Source organism: Channa argus, chromosome 5 (genome assembly GCF_033026475.1).
Source record: "Channa argus isolate prfri chromosome 5, Channa argus male v1.0, whole genome shotgun sequence".
Taxonomy (NCBI): Eukaryota; Metazoa; Chordata; class Actinopteri; order Anabantiformes; family Channidae; genus Channa; species Channa argus.
The window spans coordinates 18,616,513-18,634,894 of NC_090201.1; the positions used below are offsets into that span (position 1 = coordinate 18,616,513).

Genomic DNA, 18,382 nt, shown 5'->3' on the forward strand with positions numbered 1-18,382 from the left:
AACAGAGTGCTCTGGGCATCCTGGAGCCAATTATGTCACTTTGCTCTACAGCTCCTCCTGTTGGGAGAGCAGAAATCTGTTATATTGGTTCAGCAGGCAGGCATAAGGCAGCTTTTGAAAGGCCTATTTTACTGAGCATCAGGTAAAATCAAATAAAGAGGTACCAAAACATTATTAAGTCTAATTATTGGAGGAGCAGCGTCAAGATTTTGATTGAATTTAGAACCTGGCCCATATGAGGAACTAAAATCTTTTTTTATGTTCTTAAAGAACTAACTGTAAGTAAAAAAAGTCACTTTCTTCTTTTATAAGTGTAATTCTGAATAGGTGGAGATTCCCTTTAAATGCTCAGTTACAAGTTCAGTTAATTTAATCTGGCTTAATAAACATAAATAAATTATAGAAACATAACCTTTTATACTACTGCAATGTATCACAATCTAAAGTAGAAGTAAAAAAGTAGATAAAAATAATACATTTACTTGTTTTTTTATAGTTTTTGGTTCACTGGTTGTAATATGACATGTTTTAGACACTTATAAGGGAAACAAAAAGAATTGCAAAAATGACACACAAGGCAGCGTTAAATCAATCAAACATTCTCATGTTTTAATGCTGAATTGTTTAAATTATGGAAAACTGTAAGGCACAAATTACAAACTACATAGCACAGTATCCCCCTTAAGCAGCCTCATTACCAAACAGACACCTTGACATTGATTTTCAATGTTTATTGTTTGCATAAATGATGTGTGTAAGTTTAATCTGAAAAAGGTAAAATGTTCCTTAGAAGTATTAAGGTGACAAATTAAATTAATAACACAGATTGTTCTGTATAACATGGCCAGCATGTACACTTTGCATTTAAATTAGCATAGTATACTACATTTATAATAAGACACAAGGACATTTACGTGATTACACTGCATCTTACCTTGGGAAGATGATCTTAACTTTAAAACTTCCTTCTCTATCTCTCACTCGTAACATAAGAAGGCATTGTGGTTTTGTTACAAACAGCGACTCAACGTTAACCTCAGTTAACTTTTATATATCCTATAAAAGCAGCACATATGACCAACAAATTGGTGTCTACTGGCTCATATCTGTAGTGGAGTCTTGCAGAGACTTTTCTGACAGCTCCTCTTGTCTGGATCTTTGTTCTTTTGTCACACTGGGCTCTGAAAATCCTGGAGGATAGAGAAGATTGGAAAGGACACTGGAAAATGTTGTTTAGCTGAAAGGGAAACCAGTTAATCTCCTCGTGAGATCACTGTTAAAATTAATGTAGATAACAAATCAAATCAAGGAGACTGAGCACATTTCTGGAGCAAAGTGGCTTTGTCTTTGCCAAATCAGTCAGATATCTTCAAAAAGATCTTTTATTCTGTGTTAGCATAGATTGTCAACCTTTTCAAATGTGATAATGTAACAAATGTTACGGCAGTGCAAAAAGTGTTAGTAGAAAAACAGCCGCAATGTTGTTTATAGAAAATTTGTAATAGGAGTTTGAAAAATCACGATACTGAACACTGAACACAGAATAAAAACTAAATTAGTGAGGGGCTTAAACTTTATTCACTTTTCTTTTGTACCCTACATGAAAAAGCTAAATTCTGTGGTAAGGTATAAAGATTCATTTCATAAAGGGCAATCTGTGCATGTAAATGATTTTAATACAAACCATTGGAGCCATTTTCCTTCCATTTCAGCTTGTTATCTTCAGTATGTCGTGTCCATGTGGATCGGAAGCTCACAAGCTCAGCTGTAATGTGAGGAAGACTCCACTGCAGACCCCTGGAGCTCTCCTTCCAAAGACTACTATTGAAAAATAACAGATGGCTGTAACAACTTATAATTTTTTTTCTCTCTCTCGCTCTTTCTTTCTTTATTATTGCACAGTAAAGTTTAGATAATTACAGGTTTCTCTTTAATACTCTTATTCTTACAGTTGCATGAAAATAAGAATTATTATAGGATTATCGAAATAAATCATTATATTTTATTTCCACAATTGAAAGACTTTTGTTCAACAGGTATTTAAAAGTTCAAATGCAGTTTGTTGCAAAAGTTTTAATCCCCTTTATTTTGAAATAGCAAAAAAGAAACAATTATGTTTTGTTCTTATTCTTATTTTCTTTTCAACATCAATATTTAGTTAGTACAAATGCTGTTAAATCAGAAATGATTTATTTTTTAATTATTTTATTTTTAACTTATAAAGGGGGATGCAAATGTGTTTTGCATTTTTGCAACTTTTATTATTTTATCTTATAAATATGCATTCCTGGATTAATTTTCTTCTTTCTAATGATAAAATAATATTTGTAGTAGCTAAATGTGCATTATTATGATTAGGTTAAGGGCTAAGTTAGCATCCCCTTAATATGGCAATTCAATGCAATAGTAAAAGTGCAAAGGTTTGCTAAATTTAAATTCATTAAATTTTTACTTTAATTATTTTTTATAAAACATTTGCAAGAAATGTGCATTTCTTTGGTTTATTCTTTTTGCCATTTTAAAACTTTTACCCCCAGCTGTACTTGACTTAAACAGACATGTTCCCCATGTTTCCAGTCTTTATTCAAAGCTAAGCCAACCAAATAGTGGCTGCAGCTTTCTCTTTAACACTGATATGGGAGACCAGGCAAAAAAAAAAAGTAAACTGGTGTAGTTCCCAAACAACAAGTCTTTCAACAATAATGCCCATATCAACTGCACCCAAATACAAATACAGTATGCAATTCCCCATTAAGCACCAGCACACGGCTGTGTGTTACCTGTGTCTGTTACAGGGATCTGGTGGACCTGGATTCTCCTCCACCAATGGAATAACAATCTTTTCAGCCATGTCCGTCAACAGGGAAAAAGTTGGATACACAATAAAGTCTATAAAACCTGCAAAAGCAAGTGCCATCTTATTAGCATGTGAAAATACAGATGTTTCTGAAGTGTAACGTCAGCACTTATACACTGTTGCCAATAAAGATGGAATAAATTAGTTTTCAGACACATTCCTCTTTTTTGCAAACGTTAACAGTCATTTTCACAGTGTTATGTTTGGAAGAGATTGATCAATAAGGCTTTGAGAAGATTTACACTTTATCTATCAAGAATAAATCACATTGTCACAATCATTTCTTGTCCAATTTTATGAACTACAGTGTAGATGTCAATAACATTTTGATATTTCAGTTATGTAGTTAATACGGTATTAAAGCTTAAAAAAGGTTTTAAAAGATACCCGTGACAAGAAAACAAGAAAGAAAGGAGGAAGCACAGTTTGTTGTCGTGTGAGACATACCGATCTGGGACTCGGCCACCAGAGTGCTTTTTCGATCGCAGAGAGGAGAGAAGGGCAGGCCAAGCTCCGCCTCTCTATCACCCTCACAAAGATAGAAAGAGAAAGAAAAGATATCTTAAAGGGCATCCTGAGAATGCTTTTTGAAGGTTGTTCAACCTCACACTCACCAGTGTGAGGATGGACTCAGTTGTCAGACATCAGACAAAAAAAACCAAACAGATTTTATAAGTTCAGGTATAGGTTTGTTTTTCACATTGATTTGGTCTTGGTGGCTGGGCAGAACCACACCTGGTGGGGTGGGATTTGAACCCGTGGCCCTCTGCATCCCAACCCAATGCTCCACCACTAAGTCACCAGGCCCCCTACTTAGTTAATGCAGTAAATATAGAGGACAGCATAAAACTGCATCTACAGGAAAGGCACAAGCCTCACAATCACTGCTGACTTTTTCGTTGCCTCTTTGCACTTCTGATTTAAACTTCTCCTTAACATGAAAAAAAATGTGACAGGTAGTTTCAGAATCTGTTACATTCTATAATGGTTTTCCAAAATAATTAGTTTCACTGCAGTTAGCAGGCTGAGTCTGAGCCTCAACACCATGAAGTGATGGACTTCCAGTTAGAGTTTATTATTATTATGGTCCATAAAAATGTATCCGTAAAAATTATCTCTGTGTTTCCTTGTTTTCTTTTCCTGCAGATGTGTAACAGAAATGGTATTGACAAAAACAGACATGTCATAATTAACATGAGGATAATTGATCATTTAAAACTGGTGGTGTTGATCTGGATGAATGCTTCATATTTAGCAGCTTGCAATGAATGTTACCAGTGTGAATGTTTGAGTATAAAATGTTACATAAATGAGTTAGCTACATTTAATCAACAATCTCCCCATGAGTTGATTTAACTCATGACATTATGCACGACAGGTAAAAAAAGAATGAGCTGAGTCACAATTTTGTACGCCGACTCCACACGTCATCCTTATAGTAGCGCACTGTTTTTGAAAGATTGAAGGATGTGCAGAGTCGGCTTGTCGGATTGATTTTCTGTGACACGTTTAATTATCTGTAAAGTGTTGAACTTTAGGTTAAGTAGTTAATTTGTTGAAGTTGTTTGTGTCCCAATGCAGAGTTTGATGTGAACATAAGTTGTTTCAACTAACATGAAATGGTTGTAGCTTTCTCTACCTGCAATTTACTAAATAAACTGTGCAAATATTGTCTCCCTCCCTCTGTTTATCTGTTTCTGATTCCTCCCATATAATAAACACTCTTTCAAAACCACTATTGTTTCTTTGCATGGTCTTTTAGGTTGAATTATGATCTGCATTCAATGAGTTATTCATTTGGTAATGTATTTATTCATATCAGTATTTGCACTATGCCTCTCTTACTGTACATTTGACTCTTGTTTTATAGCACTTGGTGGTAAAGACAATTTGTTTCAAATTTTTTTGGTATAAGTTTTAACCCAGAATTAGCTACTGAGTTCATTTTTTAGATTCAGTATTTGTTAAAAAAATGTGTGTGTTTTTTGTTTTTTTTTACTAAGTTATTCTGTTATTCTTTTACTTTTCCTCATGTTTTTGCTTTATGCTTTTGTATTATTTCATTATCAGTGTCAAGATATTTTGGCAGGTATCAGTATGGAATCACATACCTGTGGAATTTATACCTTTAAAACATTTGTGCATTGAACATAAACTCTACTTCGCTCAAACCTTCATCATTCCATAGTAAACTCCACTTGCTGATGAACATAAGGGAAATAAAAATGATCAAATCACAGAGGTTTTCATGATGTTTGTCTTTAGAGGTCTTTAGAGGCAATATCATATGTTTAGCATTATCAGATGGTTTATTCGTCTGACTTTTCTGACATTTGAAATTGTTTTAAAATATTGATGTTGTTTAGCTCTGATGTAATAAAGCTCGCTTAGGTTTCCCAGACCCTGTTTCAGTCTGATGAGTCATTTACAAAATTATTGAGCGGATGTTGGACATCTATGGTTTTGACTCATCAGTGATGCTAAAATAACAAGAATACCAGAAGTAAGTAGGAGGTGAAAGAACACAGACTCAGAGTGTGAGTAGAAACAAACAGAAAAAAATATCTGACAATACTTTACCGAAAACGTAGCACAAGATTTGACATTTATACTCACAAGACTGACAAAACAAATTATCAGTGTGTGTAGCTCTGCATACACTAATATTATTCCCCCTTCTCTGTTATTGTTGTATTTATTTAGTTACACTCCCATTCTATACTGAGTTATGTGCCTTCATGGTGACAAAGAACATTTTTTGTTTGATTTCTAAAACGTTCATTATGTTCTTTGACAATAACAACACCTCTCTTTTTCATTTAAATATCAAACCAAATGCATCGCAATTACAAACACAGCCTATTGCTGACAACTAAGGAATAGCAAACTGGATTATTCCCTCATTGTAAAAACAACTTTACCAAGACAAATGATTAAAAATTATGAATAATGGTGTCAAAACACAATATTATTTAGTTACTCCACTTTTAGTAAGTTGTAAAAAAAGTCTTTACATTTTGTCTGAAAATGCATGTTAAATTGCATAAACTGTTTTTAAAAAATGTTATACTGCAATGATGTCATTTGGAGAGAGGAATGCAGTACAATCTAAGCCACAGAGGATAAACTACTTTAACACCCAGCTCCACCTTTCACAAGGTTGCAGTTACGTGGAACAATAAATAAATGCCTTTTGCCCAGATTAAGGTGCAAAACTTTTTGGTTTAAGGTGCATAGAAAAAGATTTAGCACTTCCAGGACCAATAAATACCACGTTAAGGAAGTAATTGCCCTCAGAAGAGATTAATAAGTGATCGTTAACATTGGAAATAGATTAAATAACTTGTTTTAAAAACCGCAGTGAGCACATTTACACTTTGTCTTTTGTATAGCCTTCAAATTTAGGTAACCAGATACAGCATAATGTTGTAAAGTTAATCACTGAGCTGTCAGTATGCTGTCAGGTGGACTAAGTTATTGTTAGTTACATTTGCATATTTTTACCATACTCAGGCCACTATCACTCTTCTCAGCTACAGTAACTCTTAACAAGAAAGTAAAAAAAGCACATTTTGAACTATTCTGTTAACAAAGACAAGTTGAGTGGACCATGTAATTAAGCAATAACCTGCTGTAACATGAATGCTTGAACATAGCATAGAGAAAAGAACAGTAGACAGAAGAAAAGACAGTCACTTTTGAAAGTTTGGGTCTATTAGAGCTCCTACCTGTCTAAAAAACTCTTCCATCAGGGCTTTAGTCCAGCGAGAGTGCAGTGCCCAGGGCTTGGATGGATGGCTTATGTCAGCCGTGTGCAGCAACAGAGACAGTGCTTTGGATTTTTCAATCCTGTTGGAGAAAATATAAATCAGCTCTTGTTTTGTCAGAGATGTCTAAAAAGCAGACTTGACACCAGCATGACGATAATTTGCCCATCTTCCTCTTTGTGCAGGATATTCATTTATTTTTTGACCTCTTGATTGTCAATAACATTTTGCACAGCAGCACGGTCCATTAGCATTACCGTTCCTGTTGTTCTAGGCAGGATTTCATCGCTTTGACTTGCAGTAGGTGGGAGGACATGTCTGTGGACAACACCATCTCTATAACCAGTGATCGTAGCTCCCTGTCAACAGACACACACACAAGGTAGTAGTTGACCTTACGTGATGGGAAGAGATTGTATAGAGCAAAAACTGTAAGGCAGGAAAACTCAATGGGGTTTTGACCTTTTACAGATTTCATAATGGGTTTTGCTGTTCCCATGGTAACAATGGCTAATAGAAAAGGCCATTACAGCATGCTTCTAGTGTTTATATTAGGTGATATCTGGAGAGCTCATCCCTGGATAACATAGTCCCATACTGCATCTGTGATTTATGAAGCAATATCTTCGATGAATATATAAACTACATAAGGAGTAAAAATATTTTCTCACATCCCAAACTGTACTGCAGTGCAACCAGGGACTGTTTACATTTACAAGCATTTTAGAGTTTGTGAATATTTTGTCACTGTACAGTGAGTAGCCATTTATTTATTAGCAATCGCCAACCTCGCCAACAGTAATAGTAACACAATCCTATTGATTAACAAATGAGACATTTTAACTCAGGAGGTCAAGGTTAAGAGACAGGCTAAGAAAGGACAATTATTGCCGTTCATTTGTTTCATTTGTTCTCACTGTTGTGACTATCGCATCCCAGCTCTCTTAATTTCTATAAAGCAATGCTAAAATAAATCTACAGTACCATTTTCATGTGCACTGATACAATTAGAATATTCAACTGTTTTAACTTGAAAGAATAAGGCTGGTGTTACGATACATTTCAGTTTTTATCAGTGTATCCCATGAAAAGAACAAACCAGCAGTTAAGTTATACTACTAATAAGTAAAGTACTGTATTTATACCAAGAACTGGTCTTTCACCTTTTCCATCTCCTGCAATTTCTACTTTGTGCCTCCTCATGCGACATTGCTGAGCACTGAATTTTTTAAATAGATTTCTGTATTTCATTATCAGTAAAAGGGGTAGTGTCTGCTGGTGTCCTTTGTCTCTTATTCTCAGCATGTCTCTGTTGCACCTCTGAATAATCTAAGTCATGCAAGTTTGTTTCCAGTCTATGAATCCATCAGATCTAATATTTTTTGTGTGCATCAGACATACTTTATATGTCCCTGCTCTTCAAATTGGTCTGCACCACACACTGCACAAACAGTCCTCAAAAAACATTATATAATGTGCAGTGGGTTCTGCCATACAGAAACTTCTCTGCAAAGACTGCAAATCATCATCCCAGTTACCATCCTATGGAACAGTTTATAGATGCAGCAATATTCTTTGTAGCAAAGAAATATATTCCCTAGTCTGACTTATGTGTTTTTTGCTAATGCAATTTACAATTTAATTTTAATATTATGTAGAAGAAATATTGTGTTCTTACATCCATTCCTCTCGTGTCAAGTTAATGAAGATGTTCATTTGCTCATCCTGCAGAAGCTGAAACGCAGCACTCAGGTGATGGCTTTCCTGTACTGATCGGTCATTGTAGATCAGTGCAATCTCTGACCTGGAAAACAGACAGAGGGTGAGGAAACAAGAGAGGTAGGAACAGAGAGAAGATAGAGAGGCGTGCAGGCTGTAGGAGTGTAATAAAAGCAGTTGGACAACACTGTAGTGGTACTGGGTGATACAGGTGGAAAAAAGATAAAAGTAGAATCCTTAGTGAGTAATTTAGGCACCGTGATGGCAAGTGTACAAAGATAACTTTAAAAGAGCAGAGGAGAGAACGGGATAAAATAAAAAGGGACACTGAGCATAAAAAGTTAATTTCGTACGGTCTGGATTTAAAATACAGCTCAACCATGAATTAAACAAAGAAATGTGGGTAGTTTTTTTTTTCAATCGTGTATACTTATACTGTACATGCAGAGACAATTTCCAGAAAAAATACTTGGAAAATTATTTTATTATATTATAGGTATTTTATTCGAAATAAAACATACTGATTTGTTATTAGACACTATTCTATTCTTTGCAAATTTAACTGCTGAGATGATTTAAATAATAAAGGTTTAATTTTTCAAATTATTGAGTTAGTTGGAAATCTTCCATTTGGGTGCTCTAATCCCGAATCTGACTTTTTGGGGGAATTTATTTGTTTTTTGAGGATACTACAAATGTAATGCAGTCAAGTTCTGCAGCATTATCCACAGCCTCAAGCCGAGCTTCAAAGGGTTGAGGATCAACATGAAGCTGTTTATTTCATCATATTCTGGCAAAATGTCATACAGGTGGTTTCTGCTGCTTCAGATGTAACCAACATAATTTTACTTGACCACAGTCAGTTTTCTTAATAAAGTAACAAACAACACTGTAACATTTTAAACATTATAGGAGACTGACAGTGTTTAGACATAAATGCTGTTTAGATATCTTCTCCTGTTGTGGACAGACATCTGTGCTTTATTCCCAAAATAAAGCATGTTGATGATGATGGGTGCCAAGAGACTGCGTTCTTCAGCTCTCCTATGTGGAAAATCAACATCTAAAAATACAGTGTTTCCACCATGAGGGTGTGTTTGCTTTACAGTGCTCACTTTCTAAAAAAGCACACAGGCCTTTAAGAAACACTACCTTACTATTTCTGCATTCCTGGACATGACACTTTTATAGTTTCTCAGCAGTATGTGGCATATATATAGCTGGCGGTTAATAAAAAAAACCCAACTTACTTTGTGTGGACGTGAAAGTTGTTTGTGGTTCCCGTGTGCTCATAGTCATGAATGGCTGCAGCAAAGAGCGACGCCATCACCTCAAGCTCTGTCAGCCAGTGCTTTACAGAAACAAGAGACATAACAAATAAATGTAAAACATACTGTACATGTGCTATAACATGTCACTTTTTATATTAATTAGTGTTAGTATGGAAAAATAAAAATAGAGATTTTAATAATATAAAGTCACAATATCTGAGATGTTAGAACCTGTTTCGCGTGAATCAAATATCATTAAAGGATAACACTGCTAACATCCTGTATTTCTCCTATCATTAATAACCGAGCTGTATTTTCTGCATAGCCAAAGTAGCTTATTCTTCTGCTATATAAACAGAAGAATAAGCTACTCATTGTTGTCCAGAAACTTGTCTAAGAGTGCACAGTCACAGTAGCAGCTCTGTGTGACACAACGGTGCTTTGAGTTAAATGCCAACATGCTCTCACTAAAAAAACTAGAACACTGTTTTTTATCAATTATAATGTTAGCTCTGCTCAGCATCTCCGTTTTATTCACATGCTAACATTTGCTCATTGCAATAAACACACATTTTAGCTGAGGCTGATGGGAATGTTGTTCGCTCTGCAGGTAGCATAACGGGGTCATGAAATAAGATCTAATTTTCACCAATACCACAAATATCTACAAAGACAATATTTCTAAGCTGATAAAACAGTTAAGATCTTTGGTGGGATATTGCTTTCTTGGGACCATAATAATGCATTTAATTTTAATTGAAGATGCACCACATTTAATAGCAGCCCATATAATAATGGTCAAGGCATTTCACTGAAAAACCGAAATGTCAAGCTTATTGTGGTCAGTAGTACTCATTACTACTGACAAATTATCTGCATACATTTCCATGGTACTGAAGCATATGTTAAATGAGCTGCATCACTGCACTGGATTCTTTTACAACAACGAAATTATGCACTGTAATTTAAACACAAAAATGTGTTGCAACCCATTGTTGAGTTTTTTTTTTTTTTTTTGTCCTTTCAGCTTATCCTGTGAGTTCAGGGTCTCCACAGCAGATCATTGTCTTTGGCACAGTTTTTTTTTTTTTCTGATGCAACCCTCCTCAATTTCTACTGGGCTTGTAGTGGCACTGCACAACTGGGCAGGGGTATTGGCTGTTGGGGGTTCATTGTTTTGCCCAGAGACATTTTGACACATATCCCTGGGACTGGGGATTGAACCACTGACCCTGTGGTCCGTGGACAACTGCCTTACTGACTGAGCTACAGCCACCCCAGCTCCCAAATACTGAGTAATGGTATTTAAAATTGACTTTTTTAAATATTGCACAGTCTCTTGCAAGAAGTAAACACTAATCCTAGAGATTTAATTCTTCAGTTGGAAAAATAGACTTAGGGTTTAGAAACATAAAAAAATTGAAATAATCTAGGCTTATCTTATTCTTTAAAAATGGGATCAAAAATAAAACTAATAAATATTTAGGTCAGGCTGCTGTACCACAAGTCCAGAGCGCAGCAGCAGGCAGTGCAGTGTCTGTGTCACATCAGCAGCATGGACTTGGTTGTGGTAGGGATTATTGTATTTGCAGTATCCTCTCTCCAGTGCAGAAAGGAACGCTGTCAGGCATGAGATGGGGATCTGCAAAAAGCATTACGCAATCTACAGCACTTTGTTTCAAAATCCAAGGTTCAAGAGTTTGTGTCAACAATAAAAGCTAAAAACCAACTAAAATGTTGTAATAAAGTTGTGGTAGAAATTCACGATCATGGTATGATGCACATTATGTGCACACAGAATTTTCAGCCTACCTTTGCTTCAAATACCACAACTTGATAATAAAACGAATATGGCTGATTATATCTGTAAACTCCAACACAAGATTATCACAAATATCGACTCTACAACTATATTTTTCATTAAAAGCATTCATGTTTGCATTTCTATAATACATTATTGCGTGGAAAAGTATGCTTTGCATAGTGTATAATGAAATCTAAAGTTAAACTACCTTGAAACGGCTGTTGAGCTCATATCTGATGATCAGCTCAAAGAACAGAGTTTGTAGTGCATGATCAGAGCTGGCTGAGTTCACAGAAAACACATCAAAGTTCCACCGGTCAATGTCCTGAAGAATAAGAAAGAGGAAGGTGAAGAAAGAAAGAAAAGTGAGTGCATTATTGGTGCACAATACTTTTTTGTGATGTCCGATTTATTGCACAAACACAAAACACACAGTGCTGTTTACGATTAGTGGAGGTTTACCCTGAGGCAGTTTACGACCGCTGCAGGTTGGTCTGGCATGGCTGCTGTGTAGGCCCTCTTGAACATCCTGGAATAATGCAATGTTTATGTTGAGTTCAGTTAAAGTTCAAATGTTGACAATGTGCAGTGAGGTTGACTCAGGAGGTGTTTATATAAATTCTCTGCAGCCCCTGTCCCCTTTGGAAGGATGTTTTAAAGTGAAAAAAGGCTAGTGTTTCAGAGCGCAGTGTAGCTGTCTGAGCTTGCTGTGGCTGAAACAATTAAAAAGCTGTATGAGCTTACATCAAAGTTATAGGACAGACCTGGAAATCAATCATGTACAATGGGAGTTTTATAGTATACAATGATTGTTTTCTTGTTTTATTGTATTCAGTTGCCAAAAAAATATACTTGAATGTTGTGAGTTGTTACTTCAAAGTATTAAGCATCCTGACAGTCATCATGACAAAAGTCACCTCTCGACAAATATCCCAGCCTGCACTGCGTGGACGATGCTGCGGAACTTGGGCTTCTCATCGGACCGTCGTACAGGCCGTCGAATCCTCTGGGTAAAGGTGGACGCCAGCCAGTCCGTGACCTCTGAAGGCACGCCGTCTGACTGCAGCTGCTGCAGATCGTCCTCAGACTCCAGACACTGCCTGTGAGTGACAACAGACACAAACAGACACAGCGCTGAATGTTTGACACATAGAGCCTGTAGGAAAACATAGGCACACAAAGCGATAAAGGATCATTACGTTTATTAGATTCCTTCAGTGAAACCTGTTTTTGAACAGTGTAAGGACAGTTTATATTATTATAACTTTGCCATTCTGGTGTTATTGCTGGAGACCAAAAGGTAAAACCTCTCGGCCAAGAAATATTCAAGAGCATAACACTCTGTAAAAAATGTTTCCTTTTTTTTATAAAAAGATTTAATGTAGTATAAACTTATAAGGGCACAGTCAGGCAGATTTTGTTATTTTTGGAGAAAGCCAAGTTTGATGTCTTTATGCTGCTGGCTGTGACTTCAAAAAGTACCTACACTATGCGGTATCAACCCTATCATCAGAATTTCTGACACAAATGAAAATGCATATATCAAATAAATGTCACATGACTTGTGACATTTGTGAACAGAGAGGGGATTTCCAAAAAAATGCATGCTGTAAAAAAATTCAAAGATTTGAAAATTATTTCAAACCCATATTTATTTATATCCTTGCTTGATATACGATTTCAGCTGTGAAAGTATTTCTTTGTTGGAATTTATTAATCATAATGCTCCAAATGTAGTCACTGGGTGACAGGTCTGTAGTGCAGACATTTTAGTTTAGTACCCAAACTATTTTACTACGATGTGATGCTGTTGCATGTACATGCAGAATTTGGTTAAGAGTTGTTTGGCATATATCAATGCTAAAATTTCAATAATTTAATTTCAATGGTAGCATAAGTTGCTCCAAAACATGTATATATATGTACTGTAGTACAGTATTGTTCATCAGTAAATGTGCCTTCACAGTTGTGCAAGTTACGCATTCCATGTGCACTAATGCAGCCCCACACCATCACAGATGCTGGCTTTTAAACTGTGTTCTGATAACTAGTCAGATGGGCCTTCTCCTCTTTAGCCTGGAGCTTCTTTAGCATTCGTGATTCCCAAAAAGAATTGCAAATTTAGACTTGGACAGCTTTCCAATTCCCCTGAATCAACCTCAGATGATTATGTTGGTATGTTTTTTATTTTCTTAACTTTTCTGAACTTTCCTAAATTTTATGTTTTTAACTTTGTGGATGTTGTGAAAAACAACGTTCACTGTCAATTGTTGTCAAAGTTGTTCCTCAGCCCCTGAAGTGATTTCCACTACAGAATTATATCTATTTTTAATGGCTTGGTTCCTGATGGTTTTGTTTTAGTCTAATATTTTCTTAAGTGATTTTATAGTGATTTTATTTTATTTATACTCCAGATGATGAAATCCACAAATTACTTGCAACATTGCGTCGGGAGATGCCATTCTAAAGGTGTTGATCTGTATTTGCCCATGTAGTTGTTTGTAAATTGGTAAATCTCATCCCATCCTTGGCTCGAAAAGACTCTCTGGGATGCTCATTTTAAACTCAATAATAATACTGACCTGTTGTCTTAGTACAACATTAAATCCAATACCTCTTCAATGATTAGCAAACCATAACAAACATTTTTCTTTACAGTTTCCATCAGTAATATTTTTCCTGCTAACCCAATAAACTTCACTGTTGTTTTTTTGGTATTAAATGTTAAAAGCATGAAGCAAGAACGTGAAAAAAATGTGGCAACAGGCATAAAAATTGCTCTATGTTGTTTCCTACCTTGTTCCATCGAGGTAAACTGCCTCCAGTAACGATGCTGTTAAGTCCAAATTCTTTTTGATTTCTTCAAAGTCGACATGTTTCTCCTCAAGCTGCTTCAGAATGCTTCTAAGCCTGATGGGGGAAAAAATCTTTTATCTGACTGGGATAAGTGACAGATATCCTTTTGCTTCTTAATGTACGGGAATTTGTTTCACCTCTCAAACAGCCATCACTGAAAATAACTAGTAGTGTGGAAAGGTTGGAGGTCAGCTGTTTGGCATAAAATTTCTCAAATTAAATCACATTGAGTCCAGCAGTAAAAGTTATACCAACAGAAGAAAGGTCGATATGAATAAAAGGTTTGCTTTTCATGTCATTGAAGATTTCTGTACACAGCTCTGTCAGTTGACAGCATTTGATGTTGTCTTAAGTGATTCAAACCAGGTCAGAAAAGTGTTCTACTAACAGGTTGAGAAATCCCTGTAAAATGGAAAGAGTTCATTTGAAAGCGAGCTGCTTGCAAGCTGTCCAAAGAAAGCCGTTGGCAAAAGGGCATCATTAGAGCCAAATTTTCCATGAGAGAAAAAACATCCCATGGTTAGAGTCTTATATAACTCACATTTTGTCAAAGTGGCTTCATGAAAAATTATGTTTTTGAGTTTTTAAGCATTCGATGTGGTCTGATCTCATCATGAGAACATGCTCATTTGTGTTTTTGAAACTTTTAATGAAATTACAAAAGAAAACTGGTGCAAATGCATTCAACCCCCGTAGTTAAATAAAAAGCAAATGCTTAGACACATCATTTGCAGTGTAAAGTGCCTGCAGTGTGTTAACGTAATAATTTTAAATGCTTGCATAATTTCATACAGCTTTGATGACAAATCTCGTTTTTGTTTGACAAGATTTCATTTCTCCCTGGATGTTGGAAAGTAAGGTTTATTTGATATGAAAACACACTTGTGACACAGATTATTCTTCTCAAATGTTTTGGTGAGCTGCCTGTGTGGTGCCGTGACCCGACGATTGTCTTTAAACTATGCCAGGCCTTGCTGTGGAGCCAGCTCCAGGGACGAGACCCTCACAACTTTTCAAGTGTTTATCACGTTGGCAGGAGCTTTCAAAAGCTATTCAGTCATAAAAATAGCATGCATCTGAATGCCACCACTCACTTTCAATCTGAAGTAATGTTTAATGATAACGGTCTTTTTGTTTCAGCTGTTCGCGCAGTAGAAGAGCCTCTGACAGGACGTTTACAGGAAATTACTCCTCAAGTGCACTCGAGAAACTTTGTTTATAGAGACAAATGATAAATCATCTTTTGGCTCAGACTTTGTTGAATCTACACACTGCCTAGTGTCATCCTTACAACAACAGCATCAGCTTTGTCAGCACAAATGTTTTGATATGTATTCAGATTTTATTGTAAGAAAATTAAGGAAATAATAGATTCAGATCTCAATTTACCATAACGTTCTGTGACCTGTTGTTTATATATATATATATATATATATATATATATATATATATATATATATATATATATATATATATATATATATATATATATATATATATATATGTATGTATGTATATATGTATATGTATATATTAGAGTAATATACACATTTGCAAATTTCAGGCTAAAAGCAACCCAAAACTATCTAACAAAGTTCAGAGCTCACGACCTCTGCAAACACTAAAAGATTAGAGTGTTAACCAAAACAAAACCACATGACCTGTTACCTCAGCAATACATTTTCACTCCACCACCAAAAGCATTCACACAGCCACATGGGGTGATAAGTATTTGCTCAAAGAATCTTTATGACTGCATTTGTTGCTTTTAGAAGCAAAAAGTGCTGACACTTTAAATACGTGTCACAAAAACCCCTCTGAGGGCTGGTTTGTTATCACTCATCAGTGTTTATTGCAGGATGTATTTTGAGTCACACATTTCCATTGCTGCAAAACAAGAAAAGAACTCAACGAAATTAAACAACCTGACTGCACCCAACATTAAGCATTCATTTTAAAAATGTAGCATTTTGGTAAAGACATTCAGCCTTGTTTCTGCTGCCACACAGAAGATGAACTTGTAGGTAAGTAACTATGACATAATATTTATTCATTTTTATGCCCGGTCTTACCTAGAGATGGGGATCTGCAGCCGTTTCTTACGGATTCGAACCAGTTCAGCCATTCCACACTCAAGCTGTGCACTAATGGAACCCAGAGTTTAATAAAAATAATAGGATAAAAAAAGAAAAACTTTTGCAGTCAAGTAGTAAGCAGAAAAGTTCAGCAAACCACCAACGCAGACTTTGTGTGTCCTGAGACAGACTTTGGTTTCAACAGATCTCCCACCCACTTCTGGGGGGACCTACTCTACTTCATTCTGATTGGTTAAGCAGTCCCAAACTGTGTCAGTGTGTGTGTATGCGTGTGTGTGTTTGTCACTGAGTGAGTGTTTGTGTATATGTGTACACACGTTGCGTGTGACCTCACTCACTGATGAAGTGTTGACTGCGAGGCTTTCAAGCCGTGTGTGCTCAAATCCCAAATGAGAATTTTCCATTGCAGCCGCAAATCAGGAAACTACACAGAGAGTCTTTCACTGAAACCCACCAGAGTCTCCAGAACCAAAATTCATAAACAAGACTTGTCCTCGAAAGCCACCCACAACAGCCTGATATGTTCGCTGCTGCTCTTGATTCTGCCTTGCACAGAAATGTAAGGAGGGGCGAACAAGGCAAGTTTACATTTAAAATTAATTTTCAACGTCTAATTTAACAGTTTGATTTTTCGCCTGATTGAGCTGAAGCTGAAGATTGTTCTCAGTCTTTGTGCATGCAAAATATTTAACACGTTCCTGAAGCATCTGTGAAAGGACCAACTGCTGCAGCTTCAATCAGCACAGAAGATGAAATCATTGTTAGGATCATATCAAAAATCGACTTTAATATCAGGTAAAGAATTTTTTACTGAAATGCAACATCAGTAATGTAATGTCAGCAGAGTGTTCTGTGAGTAATAAAGAGATTATAAGTGGCAAAAAAAAAGTATTACAGTGAGAGGCCATAAAGGGACAGCACACAAACCTACAAGCCAGTATAAGTCTTCCCTAAACACTTTTACACTTGTTGGTCCTCTCTATTACTAGACTTGAGAGTATTGTGAGAGCTGTGCTACAACGTGGCTTGGGAAACCCCCTGCCTGCTGTCTGCCCGTCTCCCCTCCTTCCTTGTCCTGCTATGGCTACTGGGTCAGACTGACTCTCATGCTCCCATGCTCTTTGACATGGCACGGAATATTGCAAAAATGAGAGAAAAAAAGGGACATTATGACATATGATTCTTCATTTCATGTGTCACTCTAAGTTGAGCCTCTGCTACCAAAAGCAGTGTTTAGTGTCAAAGAGGCAGGGAGTCACCAAAAAAAAACTCCAGAGAATAGACTCACACTCATATTTGTATTGTGATGTCAATTAAAAATGATAATTAAACACAACTGAAGAGTGATTAGGGTCCCTCACTATAAGTTGGAAGACCAATATGCTTTGTTTACCTCCCAGCCTCTTTCTTTCTTTGAACCAATGCTTTTCTCCCCTCCACTGGTCCCTCATCCCTTCAGAGCCCTCTTATAATGACGCACATACACTTTCTGACTTTCTCTCTGTCCACTCAGTGACCCGACTCAATTATTACTCACAGACGCTACACTTCAGACAAGGAAATCTGACTTTGTGGCACCATAAATCACATTGAAATGATGCACGTCTCTACATGGGAACTAGATATTCAATAGACTGAGGGTGCTGAAGGGCGTTATTACATTACATTTTTACACAATAAATACTTTTCCTGGTAAAAACCTTTAATAGAAATTAAAGCAGACATATTTTTAAGCTTGCTTTGCCATGGTTATAAAAAAATTAACATCCTTAAGATGCCGCTCAACAGTTAGTTTCATTCAGTTAGTAATACCATTGTATTGTCCATATACATCAATACCATAAGTTGGCGACAACTAACAATCATAGTAACACTAAAATGAATAGATTGACAACCATTTTGTGGCAAATGTTTTTCTAGACCATTAATAAATAAAGCAAATAACAAGGATATATTTTTTCCCAGTAACTCCTGCTAATATAACAACAAGAACATGTATTATTTTTGTACAT

The 18,382-nt window shown here is 36.1% G+C and overlaps 1 protein-coding gene across 4 annotated transcripts; it reads right to left on the reverse strand.

Annotated features, from left to right (window-relative positions):
• Nucleotides 1–588: 588 nt before the first annotated feature.
• LOC137127322 (dual specificity calcium/calmodulin-dependent 3',5'-cyclic nucleotide phosphodiesterase 1B-like) lies at nucleotides 589–16,552 on the reverse strand. Of its 4 annotated transcripts, none has more exons than XM_067504168.1 (14): nucleotides 16,347–16,551; nucleotides 14,215–14,328; nucleotides 12,336–12,518; nucleotides 11,881–11,947; nucleotides 11,627–11,743; nucleotides 11,116–11,256; nucleotides 9,594–9,694; nucleotides 8,303–8,428; nucleotides 6,882–6,983; nucleotides 6,586–6,706; nucleotides 3,305–3,386; nucleotides 2,781–2,898; nucleotides 1,685–1,818; nucleotides 589–1,190 (listed from the first exon to the last, which is right to left on the reverse strand). In XM_067504168.1, the coding sequence occupies exons 1-14, from the start codon at nucleotides 16,397–16,399 to the stop codon at nucleotides 1,093–1,095; spliced, it is 1,557 nt and encodes a 518-aa protein (XP_067360269.1). In that variant the 5' UTR covers nucleotides 16,400–16,551; the 3' UTR covers nucleotides 589–1,092. The 4 variants fall into 4 exon arrangements, 2 of the variants coding, with proteins under 2 accessions (XP_067360269.1, XP_067360268.1); XM_067504167.1 differs by having other exon boundaries at nucleotides 1,685–1,821; nucleotides 16,347–16,550; XR_010914409.1 differs by lacking the exon at nucleotides 589–1,190 and having other exon boundaries at nucleotides 1,685–1,821; nucleotides 3,305–3,378; nucleotides 16,347–16,552.
• Between the last annotated feature and the right edge of the window lie 1,830 nt (nucleotides 16,553–18,382).